General features: G+C 44.1%; 1 protein-coding gene across 13 annotated transcripts in view; it reads left to right on the top strand.

Annotated features, from left to right (window-relative positions):
* LOC128895859 (neurogenic protein mastermind-like) overlaps nucleotides 1-18,102 on the top strand; it is a 216,438-nt gene that overhangs the window by 104,067 nt on the left and 94,269 nt on the right. The window contains exon 1 of one of the 13 annotated variants that reach the window (XM_054158913.1): nucleotides 1,673-4,609. The exons of the other annotated variants lie outside the window; for them this stretch is intronic. Coding sequence (XP_054014888.1) covers nucleotides 4,604-4,609 — 6 coding nt within the window. The 5' untranslated portion in view covers nucleotides 1,673-4,603. Of the gene's footprint in view, nucleotides 1-1,672; nucleotides 4,610-18,102 lie in introns of those variants that run through there. 13 annotated transcript variants of the gene reach the window in all.

Raw genomic sequence — 18,102 nt, 5'->3', positions numbered from 1 at the left:
ACGGAGCGGGACGGTGCGAGGTGAGGCGAGGCGAGGCGAGGCGAGGCCAGTCGAACCGAACCGAATCGAAACGAACCGAGAAGAGAGTCAGTGGCTGGCGACTCCTCGGGGCGTCAGGTTCTCTGTGTGGGGTTTGTTGTTGTTTTGCGCTCACTGCAAACCACGTGCGCAGCGTGACAGCTCCGTTCACAGACGTCGAAAGTACACGACCTTACCGCACGACGCCTCCACTTATCGTGATCGAAGTTTTCGGTGACTTTTCCGAACGAAAAAACATTTTTACGACTAAACGGCTCCGAGGAAGAATCGCATCGAACGTTGACATTGCAGACTGAACATTAAACGTGTAAACAGTGAAAGTGCTCCCCGCTTTAATCGACGCTGAAATTACAATGTCGCGTTCGATAGAAATGACAGAACACGTTCTGTGATTTTAAAATCCACGACGTTCGAATAAATCGTAATGGTTTAAGCGATCGGTGCGCGCGATACGATTCAACTCTCCAGATCAAGGAGCCACTGATAATGCTCGGTGACACGTCTCAAGGTCCGTAGCCGAGATTCGTGGATATTATAATATTAAATTCGTCATGATGAATCGGTTACGCGTCCTCGACCGGTTATCGCAGCCGAGACTTTCGTTAGCAACTCTTATCAGACTACGCGAATAACCTGACCGCGTCGCGTAAATATTATGAGCGCAGGAATCTTCAAAACGCTCGAGTTGAAATTACGATGTCGCCGAATCGCGTTGCCAACCGCGGAAAACGCACGGAAGAAAACCGCGCCAAGGATGAATGACGCTCCAAAATTTTATCAGCTCGAGTCTCGCACCTCGACCGGTTTAAAATTTTGATCTAGCTAAAAAAAAAAAAAAAAAGAGGACTTTAAATGTGTTATTTGTTAACGAAAACTAAAATGATTTTCACGTTGGTCAGTAGTCAGCGAATATCTTATCCGAATTACTGTCGAATCGGATAGATCGTTACACGGAGTTTCCATACGTCATCCGTTCGAATAGAATTCCGACCAAGATTCTGCATCTACGGAGAGCAAATAAAACGTCAGCGGTAACCCTGCTCGTGGCATCGAGGCGGCAGCGGGCAAAGTAAGTGGACCGCGCCAAGCAAGAACGTAACGCGGGTAAATTAGTCGCGGAACGAGTACGGGTCTGCGACAAGAAACGGAATAATAACGACCGCGGGGCCGGAAGAACGTGGAAACGAGCAAAGAAGAAGGAAGGAGTCGGTCGGTTGTACACACGTATTCGCGAACCGGACCAACTCCGGAACCATAGACAACCACTGCAAAGAGATAGAGAAAGAGAAACAGAGAAGGTGGAAAACCCGTACAGGAAGGAGGGAGGTGAAGTAGCGAAGAAGGAAAGCACGATCCCGGAGGAGTGGGAAGAGAGCGGAGAGAAGATTTCTGGGCACGCGCACTCCACCTGCTAGCGTGTAGTGGCACGCGCCATACCCACCCCCCTCCGCCTGTGGACGTTGCGCCCCCCCACCTCATCCAGCAGTCCCTCTTTGGAGTTACCTCCTGGTTCTACCGCGGCCGCCGCCACCGCCACCGATTCTTCCCTTTCACCCCCGACCCCGAACTCCCCATCCCCCTCCCCCTGGCCCCTCTCGCGATCTCTCCCCCCGCGGAACCTCTCCTCCCGCGGGAATGCCCCCCTCCCCGTGCTCCCCTCACGCGTGCCACGGTTTCAAGCTGTGACGCGCGGGAGTCAATCGCTCGCGGACTTCGATAGGACGAGCACGCAGGTCCTTGCTCTTCCTCTTCTTCTCTCGTACGCCTCTATTCATTCGCGCCTCGTGTTCTACCAATCTCTTCTCCGTCGATTCCTCGTCTCTCCCTACGATCCACTCACGTCTTTCACCCTCCCAGGGATAGTCCGATATCTCAAGGATAGCGAACGATTGCAACTGTCGCCAAGTTCCACCGTGAATTTTTGCGCGATCGATCATCCACATCGTAATCGAGGAGAGACAGAGTGGCGCGGGCAAGGAAAAGTCCGCAAGCGGTTAAGGTTGTGCCGGCCGATGTTCGCGTATGAAAAAACCCGGTCGCCCGCTACCACCTCTTCCTCCTCTTCTTTCCGGCGTTCGTCTGCTGTCAGGGGTGCAACGTGCCGGCCGATCTGTGCATTGTAAACAAAGAGAACAAAGGGCTGACGGCGTCATCGAAGAAGACGACGACGACGACGAAGACGAGGAATGAGGACGGGGTGAAAAACCGGCGAGGAAAAGCGGGGAAGGGAAAACGAACGTAAGGAGGAAGGAAAGCGATCGCGATAGAGAGTGGGGGGGCCTGACGCGTGCTACTACCGCCCCGTTACTTCCAGCGCAACAAAAATAGTCGAATCTCCGCGACGGTGGAACAGAGAACGAGAAAGGAAGGATAGCCGTCGAGAAAGAGGAGGAATAAAGTTATCGTAATATATACACGCACACGTGCGACGACGTTCCGCGGCGTACAGTGGGGTCACGCAGCGATACAGTGGTTCGGTGCAACTTGTCTTCTGCTCGTCTTGTGTGACGTATCGCTCGAGACAAATACGATTCCCGTGAAGCGAAAATAAATTTGAGATAAATTTTCGGCCGAATCGCGAGTAGCAAGTCACGAGAGAAGAAGAAACGAAACGTGGAAAGTGTCGAATAGAAAAGTTTTTACCAAGATCAGACATTCGGAGCGCCCTTCGGCGTGACAGATCGGTGCACCGATCAGCTGTTCCAAACGTGGAAGCCTCGCAACGTCAGCCATCGCTGTCATCGTCGTGGAATTGTTTCTCGAGTGAGATTCAGAGTGGACGTATCGACGGAGAACATTCTCATTCTCCGTACGCGTGTTTCGAGTCGACGTTCTCGAACCACCTGTTGACGATTTACGAGGGAAAATCGACGCGGTCTACGCGATTGTCCGAGTCGTTCCGCCATCGGGAGCGACGAGGGATTCCCCTTGGATCCTGGGAAAAGTGAATATACTCCCTTGGGCCGGATGACGAAACAAAAATCGAGAAAACGTGGAAAATTATTCTCGCCATGGGTTCGATAACATTTCGCGGGAGAAGTGTCGCACGGACGCGTGTGGAATCGGTGGCGGAACATTGACATGCAAATTCGGAGCGAGTTTTTGTCGCAGGAAGTCGGTGTTAGCTGGCGCATAATGCGCCCGATTAGGGAACCGATAAAAGCAATCCTGACGAAGCTCGACGGAGGAATTTTACGGAGTTCGTGTGTGATATTTTCCAACAACTCTGCTGGTCGGTATAGTTTATTTTGAGCATTAATTCACGGACACGTAAACAAACGAAGAAATAGTTTCCGTTCCGAAGAAGAAAATAAAATTGGAGCGTCGGAGGGGGTAGGCGTAGCGGAGAGAGAGAAACGTCGGCTGTTTTTCGGAGCGAGCGTTATCGAGACGTTGTTAATACTCGTTATCGGTCGCTCGCATCGCCAGTGACAGAGACTCGACGCGGAAAGGTTCGGAGGTCACGGAACCGTTGGACGATATGCGGCACGCAAACTCGTTTCGACGAGCAGAGAATTTTGGCCCGCGGAACAAAGGGGCGCGCTCACGTCGACCGGGAGACCAATCCCGAGTGATATGCTCGGGGGACACGGGAGCGTCGATTCTATTCCCGGCGTCTTTTTCTTCGACGTCGCGTTGAACGGGGAGAGTGCAAGCGCGGGAACTTCGAGTGGGTGATAGCTAGTCAAGTGATCGGAAGGGCATTACGTTTTACGGGCATCGTGGGCGGGTTCGTGTATAATAAGAGGCTTTCGAGGTAGACTTAAGTTTTTGTACAGTAATGAAAGAATATTCTACACTGTTGATCGACGACGGATTACCATTTCGTGGACCCGCGAGTTACGGTTACTGTGCACGCGTACGTACATGAGTATAGTACGAGTACGGTACATCTATACATGTACATGTGTACAATATAGCGTTTCTTTTCGACGTAGTACGTTTACTACGAACATGGACACGGTGCATCGATCAAACTCTTTTTTTTTTAAGTAATTCAGAGGTGCCCGTGTGTCGTTCTTCGAAATAACTTTTCAATCGACGTTCGAAGGGCCCAGGGTCGGCAGCCCTTGACGCCCATGCCTTATTTCGACCCAACCAACGGATAGGAGTGCCATTCAAAACCGTTCGACGCCTTGTACATTTCGTTTCTGTTATATGCGGCATCACGGGACCGAAAATTGTTACGTTGCGGTGACAGAAACTCGGGAGAGGCAGGCGCCGCGACCGTTTCCGGAAAAGTGTGGAGGAAACGACGAAAGTGAAAGTGTCGCACGGCGTGTGTTTGGCGCGCGCGAAGAAAATGACCTTCAAGTTTCGTTGAGGATTTTCCAACGGAATCGAAGGGAAGAAAACATGGATCTGTAACCGGGGGGTGGGTGATTCGTCGATCGAGGAAAAGAATCGCGACAGTGTGTTAGTGAGGATATTAAAGTGACGCGAAGAAGTGATAGACGGAGGGGCATGGTGGGCCCCCACCAACCAGGGCCACAGGCCCGGGTGGCCCCCCTGTAAAAAGGAAATCTCGCTATCGTGCCGCTCGTGCTCCATTAGACTGCCTGGAATGATGGTAAGTCTAAGAAAATAATGTTCTTATCTGTGTTTGTTGACATAGTTTGTTTTCTACACGCTCGTTTCACAGCCTCGTACAGTGAAAGGGAATCAGTATCCTCGATGCGTCTGACGCTATCGTGAAAACTATTGGAAATACACGTGGGAGTAACATCGGTAAATGAAGGTGATAAGGAAATAAATGGCTTAATTTTTATATCGAATAAAATTATGGGAGAGACTAGGAGAGTCGAGTGTGAACATTTTTGGAGCGTAGTTTGTAGGTTTTGTTGATTGTAAATACTGACAGCAGCGACACAATAATAACATGTTACTTCACTCTTGGCCGTGGCGATTTATTACGATGGTCTCGCACAACTAAATGTTCCAAACAGTGATTTCTCAATCGTCGCTATCTAAATCGATGAGTAACAATGAACCAGGCGTGAACTTGACAAGGAATTAGTGCGACTAATATTCGCGTTAAAATTTCTATGCTAGCAATCTAGTATTTCGACGATGCATATTTACGTAATTGCATTTCCTTTAAAAGGAACCAAATTCACAGGTTACATTCGTCACAATATTTGTTCTCCTCAGAGAATCATCACGTTTTCAATTTCACCATGTAAATCACGGTCTGCGCGTTTTTCCAAATAAGGTCCAGCGAACATTAAGGGATTAAGGTTCCGCGAACAATGAACTGCGACACGCTATCGGGGTTTTTCCATCTCTACCCCGGTTGAATGTTAATGCAGATAAAGGATATCGATTTGTGAATTTTTTATCTCCAGCGTTGTCTGTCGGTGACTTTGAATACGCGCGAAATGTCACCAGATAACGGAAATTCCGGGGAACCGATAAAAATTATTCGAGCCTGCGAAACTCATCGAGAAAATCGTGATTTATTTTCGCCGGTATCGACTCACGGATTCTCGCGATGATGTATTCACCGCTCTTGGAACGACACGCCGCGCTGGAATCTATTTCTTGTCTTACCCACGCATTGGTCTCTCCGAAGGATTCAAAGAAACCGGAAACGTCTGACCGCCGTAACTGTATTGCACCACACGAGCTCGTTGTTTGTATTGAAATTGCGGTGCGTGTCTCTCCAGGCATATAACACGGTCGTAGTTATTATACCGTGACTTTGTTGTACCGGTGCGGTGCTCGAGTGATCGAACAGAAATTGTGATCACACTAGTTTTCGTTAGAAAGAGTTTTCTTCTTTGGAAATGCCTCCGTTGTAAATGTAAAATACGCGAGGGGGTATATTTTTTGGCGACGAGGGTATAATAGATTAATTTCATTCCAGTAATAGACCTGTAGTAATTTATTCGACGAGTTAAATTCATACTTGTGGATTAATTTCATTGTATGATTTCAATTCATATTTTCTTCTAATCCAATAATAAATGCTCGATTCAGCTTTTATTCGCTATTCGCTATTTTTATCTGGATAAGAATTCGACCCATCTCAGTGTAAAAATACAAGCGTTAGGATCGTAAAGCAGACGCTTTGGAAGTTCAGACCACCTTAGATTTCTCTTCGTCTCCTCTAAAGAATTCCTCAAAATATGGGCCAGCAGCTGGTGTGGTAACAAACATAGAACTTTGTACACGCAGAATAGTTCTGATTTCACTTCGATCACACCTAGTTCCGCAGCATTCGGTGAACAGACGTGGCATCGTCGACTCGGCGCTCTGTAAACTTTCGGTCCAGTCATCTTCGAGTCCTCCAACCTCCAAAAGTTGATTGAAAACATAGACCACAGCGGTTACCGAGTTAATTGAGATCGAACGTATGGAAATAATTTTAATGAGATCATCGATCATAAAGAACTTCTTTATAGTGTTCAAAATTATTTCACAATTTGAGCCTGACAACTTTCAATTAATGTTCCTCAAATCGTAATTCACTTAAGGTATTTTTAAGGATAGATTAACTCTTTGCACTCCGAATTATCTATATTTCAATTTCGTTACCAGCAGCTCACAACACTTTTAAGTGTTTTACTTGAAATTTACTTTAACTAAGAAATATGGTAATTTAAATAAATAAAGGAAGAAACAAATTCACTTAAATACCAGTTTTATTCTCACTTTTGTAGTATTTTGTAATTTTCAAGTGTGTGATATTTCTTGAAACAATTTCCTTCCCTATTGATTCGAACATGAAAGAATGTCGAGTTGGATTCGACAAAGGAACTCCTGAAATAAAAACTGATGTCGAGTTACACTCGACCATAGGCGTGCAAAGTTTTAAGCAATATTATTGTACATGAGATCGTAAGCGGAAGTGAGACTATGCAATCCTTAGGGAGGCATTAGAATAAATACGTACCTAAGGTATTTCAGATTCAATTTCTCTGCTACTTACCCCTGTACCCAAACACCACAAGTCATCGTAGTCGTACAGACTCCTCGAGATTAAGATCCAATCATCTGAGACCGTCTGTATTTTCTAAAAGTTGCTTCCAACTGTAATTCAGCGGCAGTGAAATGTATTATAATTTGATAACACGATCGTGGGTATCGCGATACAAGCAAAAATCATGAAAGTGGCGCTATCGATTCCGTCCCAGTTAGGCCGTTGGCTTCGCTCTCCGAGCGTTCCAGGAGCGTCAAGATCGCATGCACACACGTAGAACAATAGATTGACCGTCGACTAACGGCATTCTAGCGGTCGGACGAGCGATAATAGGGGCATCCAGCGCGAGTTCGCGGACATTCCGCGTTTCTCCTGTCCTAGGCGCACCGGTTCCGTTGCACTAACGACCGAGGGCGTTAGTCGGGAATCGGCCAATCGTGGACGTTTCGCCTTCTACCGTTCTTCAAAACTGTTCACCAGTTTTCGTCCACCAATCGTGAGAGTAACGCGTTACACTGTCGTACTGCTACCATCAGCTCCGACAATCTAAGTTTGTTCGAATAACTAATTACCTTAATTCCCATTTGGAGATATTGTATAGCGAATGAAGCTTTGGTCGTGTAGAAAATGTAGAAAATATATTTGGTGTAGATTGATTGTATGTTGGAACTCCTAGTGATAGTTGAGATTTTTGTGTATTTGTCTTCGATTCGTTTCTTCTTTAGAAATTAATTGTATTCAACTAGAGTTGGCTATATACCAAAGGATGCAACCGAATAAGAAGAGACAATTTGGACCAACGCGAATGATTTTCATTTTTGTCACATGTGTTCCCATAAGTCTCACTTGCAATTTGGCCAAAAGCAATCAGAAGTATTCACTGATACATATACAGTCGGTCTCATAAATATTCGTACCGTCTATGTCTATCAAAAAAGTTTTCTAAATTAAATAATAAGTTGGGTGGTTTCAAATAAATGTTTCATTATAAATATGAACGTGGATAAACTTTACACTTGTACATTAAAATATATATAATGATAAATTGATTTGGAAACATTAAACCTGTTATTTAATTTAGACAAATTCCTTCAATAAATACAGAGGGTACGAATATTTATGGGATTAATTGTATGTCCCACTAGGGTCGAAAGGGCTGAAGAAAATTACTAATGAAAAGAATTTTCGCGCTGGTCAATTAGGTGGAAGAGCCTTCTGCTTCTAAACTGCTTCTTTTTTGTTCCAAAAATGCTCACTCGCGAAGAATCACATACAAGTACCACGCTGTTTTCCTTGCGCAGAAAAGATAGAAACCAACAAACCTCTGTTGTTTCATAACTCGTTGAAAATGGTAACAGTGTCTGGTTTTCTCATGAAGAAGGGGTTACCGTCTGTCGTCGCACGCCTCGCCGTCCCGATTCCGGCGTGTCATAACAGGGGAATGAGCTTCGCTCGGGTGGCCGGCTCATGGCTGCGCGTCGGAATTATTTATACCACTTGATTACACGCGTTGCGCAGAGCCGAGCAGCGCCGAGCGTGCAATGAAAACGGCCGACGACGAACGAGGCGTTCTCGGTTGGGAGTGCATCGTGCACACATCGCTCTATCGAGCATCGATGCGAGGAATCCGGCATACTTTGCCCGCTTCCGCGATATCGAGCGAACAATAAACGAGGACAAGACGCGTTGCGAAAGAAGGGCACGGAAGGGAACCGCAGAGTTTCTTGCGTCGTTTCGTTTTTGCTTTCTCGGTTGGTTCCTCCGCGGTCTAGGGAGAGGTAATTGGGTAATTGAAATTTCTACGCTCGTTTAACACTCGCTCAGCGGAGGCCCGCGCCTGTTTCTGACCCGGGACTGATTTTAATCGGTTGAGTCAGACACTTGACGCGGCGTTTGTTGCGTGAAGGAAATATACAGCAAATGTACCTTGTACTATTGGGGTGGCCCAGTCCTCGGGGGTTGCAGCATGCGAATGTGCAGCTACATGTATCAAAGACAAGACTAATGTAATTGGAATGTATGGAGTTGTGTAACGATAACGTGAACTAAGTTGCTGACTATAGAAGCCCAAAAGTAAGGAGTTATGTGTCTTATCAAAATAATATTAACACGCGCACCACAGCGAACTGTACTGTACGAACTGTGTTAAATTGAGACATACTGGTTGCTTTTAAGTTTTTGTTCGGGTGAAAAAGGTACTGGTTCCTGATTATTTTTGAACCACGAGTTGGTATTGAAAAGTTGGTACTTTGTTCGGAAGCTCTTCTACTTATTTTATTAGACGTTTCTATTGTGTGTGTTTATATTGTGTTGTGTGTATATTCGCGATTCACCGTTCGAGGTTTCGTCGTATCGATTGTCGCGCGTGCATCGCGAAGACGCTTCGCTTGAAACGGCTTTGCAGAGTTTCTGATAATCGTTCGCGCCTCGGGGAAACTCCGTGGCCTTGTCTCCGGAGATACAAACTTTATTAGCTGTCGCGACTGACAACGATACTGTCGTTACAAGAAACACGCACTCTCGCAAGGAACTGTTCCCCGCAAGCTTCCTTTTTCACCCGAACTGAAACTTAAAAGCAACCAGTATGTTACCTCAATTTAAACTTAATCGAATTAAAAAATGTGCTATTTTTGATAAACACAACGATGTCCACTGAATACGTAAGACACTATTCGATAACTTCTAAAGGTTTGTTTGTTTTAGATAAATTTTTCAAACATTATTTATACGAGTGTTTAAAAAATTGTAAAAATTATGGTAATACTTATAGTTCATTTCGACAGACAGTTTAAAAATAACCAGGAAGCCTAGTGACTAAAACGCGCAATATTTTCTGGGACACCCTAATAGGACGTTTCAATATTTATGAACGCGGGAGGGTCGTTCCGACCGTTTTAATTCGCGAATAAACCAGCATGAAACCTGTTTGTTAGGTATATCATGATTCGTTTTAGAAACACGCGGCTGTCTGGGGAGCAAATTTATTCTGCTCGATCGAGAAGACGATGCTGCACCGAAATGTTTAATACCCTTTACTTGTTCACAACGACAACTGATAGCATTTTTAAAACTTTGCTTTTTACAGGTCGACATTGGATTTCATTTTTATTAATTTCGTCTAAAATAATTCGTCTCTGAAAGTGTTAAACATAATACCTATTAGAATACATTTCCACCTTTAAACATGTACCGCAATTAAATTTAAGTTAAAAAGATAAGAGAGCAGTTCATACCAGGAAAACTTTGCGTACGCGATAGTACGCGTAATGTAGTGTTTCGTTTTCCGTTGCAAGCAGGGAGAGTTGAAATTTATTCGAATCGAATCACAAAATATTGGTTCCACGAGTAAACACCTCCAAGGCTGAGTCGCTCGGGAGATCTCCCCACCACGAACTTGTTAATGTGTTTCGAAAAGAGTCGCCTGGGTTGCAGTCGTGTCTTCCCCGCGATACACGTTGGCTCGTAATTAGCAGCCACTCGAAGACTATTAATTCCCCGGTAGACGCGGAATCCCGTAACTCTCGATTCGAGGCACCGAAATACGTCTCGACGACCTTGCCGCGTTATTAGGCTACGCTTTAAACGAGATTTTCAGTAGCGTCTTGCCGTTCTGTCGATAGACTCCGTGTCTGTGAAGATATATTTAGCTGCGTGGCGGGGTACCGTGGATCGTCGATGCAGAGGGGCGATCCGACTCGAGAACAGATAGACGAGCAGATAGATAACACTCGAGCTTGTCTTGCGAATATAATTCGCGCTTCTTGGTATCTTTATTTATTTCATCGACCAGACTCGTACTTTTTCAAGCGTTCTTTTGAATCTATCGAAGATAAGAAGAATATTGATCAAAACTTGATGGAATGGAGAGATTATAGGGCTTTCTGATCGATAGTTTCACCTGGACTCTCGCGCAGACTCCAAATATTTTGGCCGTTCAAAACCATCGATTCTACAGATTAATCACAGTGATTATAATAGATCTTCGCTAACCCTACAAGGGACGTCTCACGTACAATATTTTTTCATTCATAAAATATCACAGATAAATTGAAATCCTCCTTATTCAACTCTCAAACTTCATCCCCCCAAAAGTACACGATACTCCAATAAATTCCCCTAGCAGTAAAAAAAAAAGTGTTTTCTCAAACGTCTTTTAGACAGGACACCGATACTTAATGGGTCAAGGGGTGAAGCGTCTCGTAATCCTAAATCTCTCAGATAATTCGTGGAATTTCTCTGGAACGGAGCGAACAACAGACGCAAGAGTAGAAGACGGTCTTGGAAATAATCACGATTCGTGATCCCCGACTGGCCTGTCGTCGCAAATATTCCACGACGTGGGTACGTCCGATACTTTAGCGCGTGCTGTAACTCGCGTTGGCGTCGTACGCCAGTCTTCTCCGTCGCTCTTATTCTCCCCTTGCTCCCTTTAGCGTCTCGCGGTCGGTGTTGTTACCGTCCTGGTCGGCTGTTTGCGCGCGCCATTCCTCGAGATGCGACCGCGCTTTACGATGCGATAAACCACCGCGTTTCTCAGCTAATTTCCACTCTGACGAAAAGTCGTTCCGGCCATGAATCCTCCCGCCCAGAAATATCGCGCTGGGATTTCAGGACCCGCAAAAAATATTCTCTGGACAAACTACTTAACAAACTTTAGAATAAATATTAGTGTTTTTATTGCTCTTAGAAGACGGGAAATAAATCCTCTATAATACAAAATATGCGAAAATTTTATAAATAAATGCAAAATGCACTAAGTCTCATGAAAATTGTTCAAAGTTATTGTACAATTTCGTCTCGAGGCTGTTCAAGATTAGATAATTTAACAATTGTCGTAATATTTAATTTTTTAACCCATTTAATTCACAAATCCTATCAAAAATTTATTTTTATTATCGTCTCACTTTTGGAATTAATTTGTTCAGTGTCTTACGGAAAAGTTCTGTGCCCCATTTCTGGGTGACATGGCGACCAACGTGTTAAAGAAACGAAAAAGACTCGTATTTTCCTCCAAAACATCTATATTCTTCGATCTATTAACCGACTCTTCCCCATCACCTCGTTAAACGAATTCATTTCTTCTAAGTCCCATCGGGTGGTTTGAGCATCGCTGTTTGTAAGTTTGCTAGAAACTAAAGATCCCTGGATAACGATCGCTTCGCCAGTGGATGTCGGTTAACCCAGAGAACTTGCTCGTTCCGCAAACATACCGAAAGAATTCTTCTCGCGCACCATTGAAATTCCTCTCGCCCTCTCCACCGGTGCTGCCACACAAACGGAATTAGCGGCATCGTTCTCACGACCAGAAACGCTTAGTTTCAATCAGACGATGGCGCGTAACGGCGCGTAGGTGTCTCGAAAGCGTGGAGAGCTATAAAGACGCGTTATTGGCTCCCCCCGTCTCTTTCTCTCCCTCGTGCGTGTTTCTACGCAGGGGTGAGGGAGACAAAGGCAATACCAGGCGGAAAGACGGAGAGAATAGGCCCCGATAGAGGGGTTTACTCAGTTGCTTTTCCTTCTCGCGGAGGACTTTACCCGTGGAAAGAGGGTGGCAAGGGTCGTCGAGCTTGCGGAGGGCGGAGGACGCGTAAAACCTCCGGCCGCAGATCGATAGGAAGGTCGGAGGTGTGTCGTGTCTGTTAGAGTTTGGCCCGAACTCGCGATTACGTAGCCTTTGCTGCTGGTTGCTTACTCGTGCTTACTCGTGTCCCGTGCACCAGCGATTTCCTCAGTGGACGTCGCTGGAGCGAAGCTCTTGAGCTTTGTCGCGTCGAGGAGCACCAGCTTTCAATCCTAAACACGTGGTTTTTTCGAGAATTTTTTGAGGCGACTCTAAGCGTCCAATCAAAAAATGTTACAGACGCACTACAACTGCATACTTTGAACCACATTTGTACCAATTTTCATGAAATATGTTTATCCGTATACGAAATATGGACGTCCTCGTAACGCGTTACCGAAATTCACCAGTTGCGTTGGGATTCTGAGAAGAGGTTCATCTTCCCGAACTTTTTTCTCGAACACTGTTTGCGATAGTCTTTTCAAACTTTTTATATTTGGTTTCTGCACGCAGAACGCAAAAACATTTGTTTTTTTTCGTAAGGAAGTATTAATTTATTGGGAAGATACGTGAGAGCGCGAATTATTGAAACCGAACCTCTGGTAGCCTGGGGTGGCGAGGTTGAATACTTGAAGTGTCGCCCCGAGGACAGATACACGCGGTAGGATTATTCCTTGACAATAAAAACACTAAAGATACTCGTCGACGAGGCTGACAGCTTGCTCGCGAGATATTAGCACCAGAATTCCCATAACACACGTTTTGTCACAGATAAAACTGGTTGACTTCTTCGTCACACTCTGGACGAGATAAACTTATTCCAATAAAATCACTTTAGTCCCTCTCTCCGACAGATAAGCGTTAGGATAAAAATCGTTGTAAACTCTATTTTGATACTCCTTATCCTAGTATTTTTCGTTTCCAATTGCTCGATCGGCCGTAATCGTGTTTACCGATTACGATATTTTCGGGCCCGCGCCGAGATTATTATTAATACCTCGTGTATCGATAAAGTAAACGACATGGCAAAATTCATGTAATGTATCTCTAACTACACCAATTAACATGAAAAATTTCATATCAATTTATCGTATACTTGTCTAAAAAAGAAACTCAAAGTTTGTTGATCTTTTTGATTTGAGATAAGACGGAAGAGTGGTTATCGAGTAAGCATTAAAATTTGGCGTATTAGACATGTGAATCGAGTTTCAGAGTTAGTTGATCGTTGGAATTATTCCTATCTAATTGTAAGTCTGCGTGTGGGGCACGAGAAATAAAAAAAGCACGTGGCGTTCTCCGCAGCGCGAATGCAGAGTTATCGACCAAGTATTACCGGAAGCCATAAGCGTGCATAGAACGCGAGCAGGCCTGTCGGATATATCGCGACGAGTATCCTTAATTATCGGCGTCGCACGACCAACAAAACGTTGCTCTGTAACCTAATAAAGCACCCGTTGAGACGTGGAACACGCTGAGAGACACGGTATTATCATATACCGGGTGGCTCTTAACCTTTCAGCTTGTGACATATTAAATTTGCCTAGATCATTTATCCCTTAAAATAGTACACGTTAAATTTCATTTATTTTAATTTCTCTGAATTTTTTCTTTGGGCACAAAAATCATTCTTAGTTCAAAGACCGAATTCGATTTTCATTCCTCGCCTTCAAATTTTTATTTAGACCAAAATTTGACCTGTCTTTGAGAAAGGCAAGGGACAGCGTCTGTTCGTCATCCGGTCGACGGAATATCGAGCAGAATCTGTGCGTAACGATCACGAAACAGAAAAAGTTCGTGAGACCGTTCAGCGGAAGCAATCGCGCGGTCCATCGCGAATTAATATGGATATCCGGTGATTCGTATGCAAAACGACACAACGGGATTTTTCGGTGGAGACGCGAGGGGGGGGGGGGGGTAAATAATTTTTCAAAATCAATAAACGGGAGCGCGCCGGGCTCGTTGTAAATTCAGATCAGAGAGTATACCAGTCGGTGAGCCGGCGGACTAACTGTGGAACGCGATAATTAATGATGTAACGGAGCGAGTGCGATCGATCCTCGAATCTGCTCCCCTTCAATTATTTGCGATCGAAAAGCGTCTCGTGCGTTCTTTGGTTGCGATCTAGGGATGGCAAGCTCACTTTAAACCGGTGCCGACTCGTCAATTTCCGTGGCGGCTCGCGTTGCGTTTCGCGCGCATCGCAGAACGGTAACGGAAGATTTGTAACGAGCCGTATCGGGCACGACGCCATAACGGAACAGCCGTAAATCATTCGGGCGTACTCTTTCGCAATTAAATCGCTCGCGCTCATTTTGAAGGGAAACATATCAGCCGCGAGGGGCACTGTAAATCACGAACGGTTAATAAAGCTCGGTGGGGGCAGGCATCGTGCCTTCCTCGTTCGTGAGCTCTCGCGACAGCTAAGAAATTTGAGAGCACTGAGAACTGCATTACGGCCTATCGGAGGCGTCTCTGCCATCGCAAGCTTTATTAACCCTTTACGGTCCTATATCGAGCGAGGCTCGACTGAAATGTACCGCGATCAGGACATTCTGACCGCTAAGGATAAACCCTTCTAATTGCTACGACCACAAATTGTAACATGGTTGGTGCTTCAATCTGCTTATCGTACTTTAACCCTTTGTACTCGGACCCATTTCGTTACAGATGTGCAAACAGGGATCATTTTCTATTACATAATGTAACTTATAAAGCATGTGACTTGCTGTAATGATACTCGAGCTTATATGAATTTTTAGACATTGAGGAATATATTTATGTCAAAAATCAAAATTTTATACATATTCTAATATGTGATAATGTGTGAAACAGTCATAGATATGCATTAATAGTTTCTATCTTTTAAGTTTTGCAATCTTAGGCTTCTTTGTTTATCTTCATAAATTGCACCATGCCGTACAAAATATGTTCGCACATCCTACTTTCTTATACAAATGCTCTTTGTTGCTTTTTTAAGATGTAGATTCACACATTCTTTTTGTATGTAACACAAGCTCATATTTGTTATATGTATCTTAATACATGTACCATATTTTCATTTGATTTTTCGTGATATTTGTACAGAAACCTTCAAGATATCGTACCCTTTTACAAATTTTACGCTCCCATAAGTTCATCCTGTGTAATCACTAAACTGCTGATTTTTATGCATTTATAGGGAATTTGAATGTGCAAGAAACTACAAAATGCACATAGTATGCAAGAATATAAAAAATATTGAGAGTATAGTTCATATTATAATATTTGCAGAGTAAAATAAATTCCTATTTAGGTTCAATTTTTGTATGTACGTTCGCCAAGATTTTATTTTGCATAAAGATCCGCAGTCTAGTAATCACTAATAAAGTTTACCTAAACTTACGATGTCCCCTTAAAAGAGACATCCGACTGCAAAGGATTCAGCAAATATAAATTTTGTATTTTTGTTTATTAATTAAAATGAACTTTAAGTACATGCGACAGTGTATTTTGTTTTTTATTTTAAAAGGTACCATGTGGAGTTGATCAAAATTGTTCGTTTCAGAGTTAGAACATAAATTCAGAAAGATTACATGAATAAGTTGGCATTTCGTTCAGGTTTGCTGGCGTCGGTAAGGCTGACCCAGCGAACCTTGCCTTCAAATGAATAATTTTGATGAACTCTCTATGATAAACCCCTTTTCCTTGACATTTATTCTCCTGACTACGTTTGTAACGTTAGTGTAAAACTTCTTACTATTCATACTTTTATTCATATTCGTTATAGCGTTGTTTTATTTGATACTCGTCATTGTTACATTCACGACTGTTAATTATGTACCTAAACTAATTGATATTTTCTTTTTCTTCCAGGTAAGTGCTCTATGGAGTTTCTGAAACCAAGCTGATGATTCGTGGGTAAGCTTCAAGTATCTCTAACTCGTATCATCAAAATTTACACACAACTATAATTCAGAACAATTTCTTTCATAAAATATAATTCAACAAAGCAATCTATCGTTGAAATCGTGAATTGAAACATTGCCTCGCGTCGTGGTGTCTTGATTCAATATGACATTTGATGAAAAATGGAAATAAAGTTCCGCAACATTCTGAAAAGACGCCAAGACATTATCGAGCAACGTTCCGTGGCATAAAAACCGCGACGTCCATCAACGTTGACCACACACAATAGTAAAACCGACGGCGGCGCTACGCCACGTGCGATCTGTTCGTGAAACAGCGTTGTGAACTCCCTCGCGAAACGTCGCCCCACCCGACGATACAAAGACAGGGAAGTCAAAACATTGTCCCAGGTTTTTGATCTTCACCGTCGAGAAACTTTCAGCGACTCGAGGGCAAGTCGCCGCCCGGAAGTTGCCACTCGTGGGTAAAGTTCACGAGACCGTGCCGACACTTGCACCCTCTCGTAGCTTCTTCTTCTTTCACCCTTCGGTACATCCCCCTTCTTCCTCGGTTCCTCTCTTTCTTGAACTCTCGTTTGCTCTGCGTTTGATTCACCAACGGTTCGATCCTCCTCCCTCGTTCTTATATCTGTCCTCTTCACCACCTCGATAAGAAAACATCTTTTACTTCACCCCTTTCGATAGAATTAAATTCTTATTCTTATCATTTGAATTTGAATTTGAATGTAATGTATAAGTAATAGGTTTCTCAACGTTCGTGTCTATTTCTTCCTAAAACATCCTATTTTCGTTTCTCTTTTCTATTTCAAATCCATCAAACAAATGAGTACATTGTTCCCCAGGAATTTGCCTTCTTTAAGCTCTGCAGAGTAAGTTTCCCGCACCTTTTTCTTTCTGGAACGCTCGTTTGCTCTACGTTTGGTTCCATCACTCCCCTCCTGTCGTTCGACTCTTCTTCCTCTTTCTTGTATCTGTCTCGGCGCGCGCGCGTGACGACGACTTTCATGCAAAGCAACCCTCCACCGAGCCAACGTTGGGAGCGTGAACGCGTTCAGAGGAGGGTGAAAGAGGTCGAAGGGAATCGATATTCGGCGGAGGCACGACGCGAAAATCGGGACGGTGGCCCAAGTCGTTTAACCCCTCGTCGTCACGACGAGGTGCTAAAAACCCTGCCGGTTGCTGCTCGTTCTCTGAACGTGATAGCCGCGACGCGAATTTTAAACGACCACCCTTGTTGCCGCGCGATCTGCGACTTAGAGCACCGAAACGGGGGATGCACTACGTCTGAAGTTGTTAACTGATCGTGTACACAAACAGAACATTATATTTCTACCGTTATCGTGCATATTAACTTCGTTAATAGGTTTATATACTTTTATTTATTTCATATTGGAGTTAGAATATGTTCGAAAGTTATGGTAGAGTCAATTATGGAAACAAACTGATGTTGTTTTCCATACATAACGATCCTCCAGAAAAAATCGAGCAGATTTTCGATGAAAAGTGAGGTAAAGATCGCTGCAACTCGCGAGGTGGATATTGGCCTCATTGCTGATGATCGAAGCTCCCCAAGCCTGGTCAGTTATAAATTGGTTTATTGGTTTTATTTTTTAGAAATAAAAGAGCACCAAATGTTGTTTCACTATTTTCTAGACTCTATAAACTTTCTCCCACGA

Source organism: Hylaeus anthracinus, unplaced genomic scaffold (genome assembly GCF_026225885.1).
Source record: "Hylaeus anthracinus isolate JK02 unplaced genomic scaffold, UHH_iyHylAnth1.0_haploid 0, whole genome shotgun sequence".
Classification (NCBI taxonomy): domain Eukaryota; kingdom Metazoa; phylum Arthropoda; class Insecta; order Hymenoptera; family Colletidae; genus Hylaeus; species Hylaeus anthracinus.
Note: the sequence above shows the minus strand (reverse complement) of the source record. Positions and strands in the feature narration are given on the sequence as shown.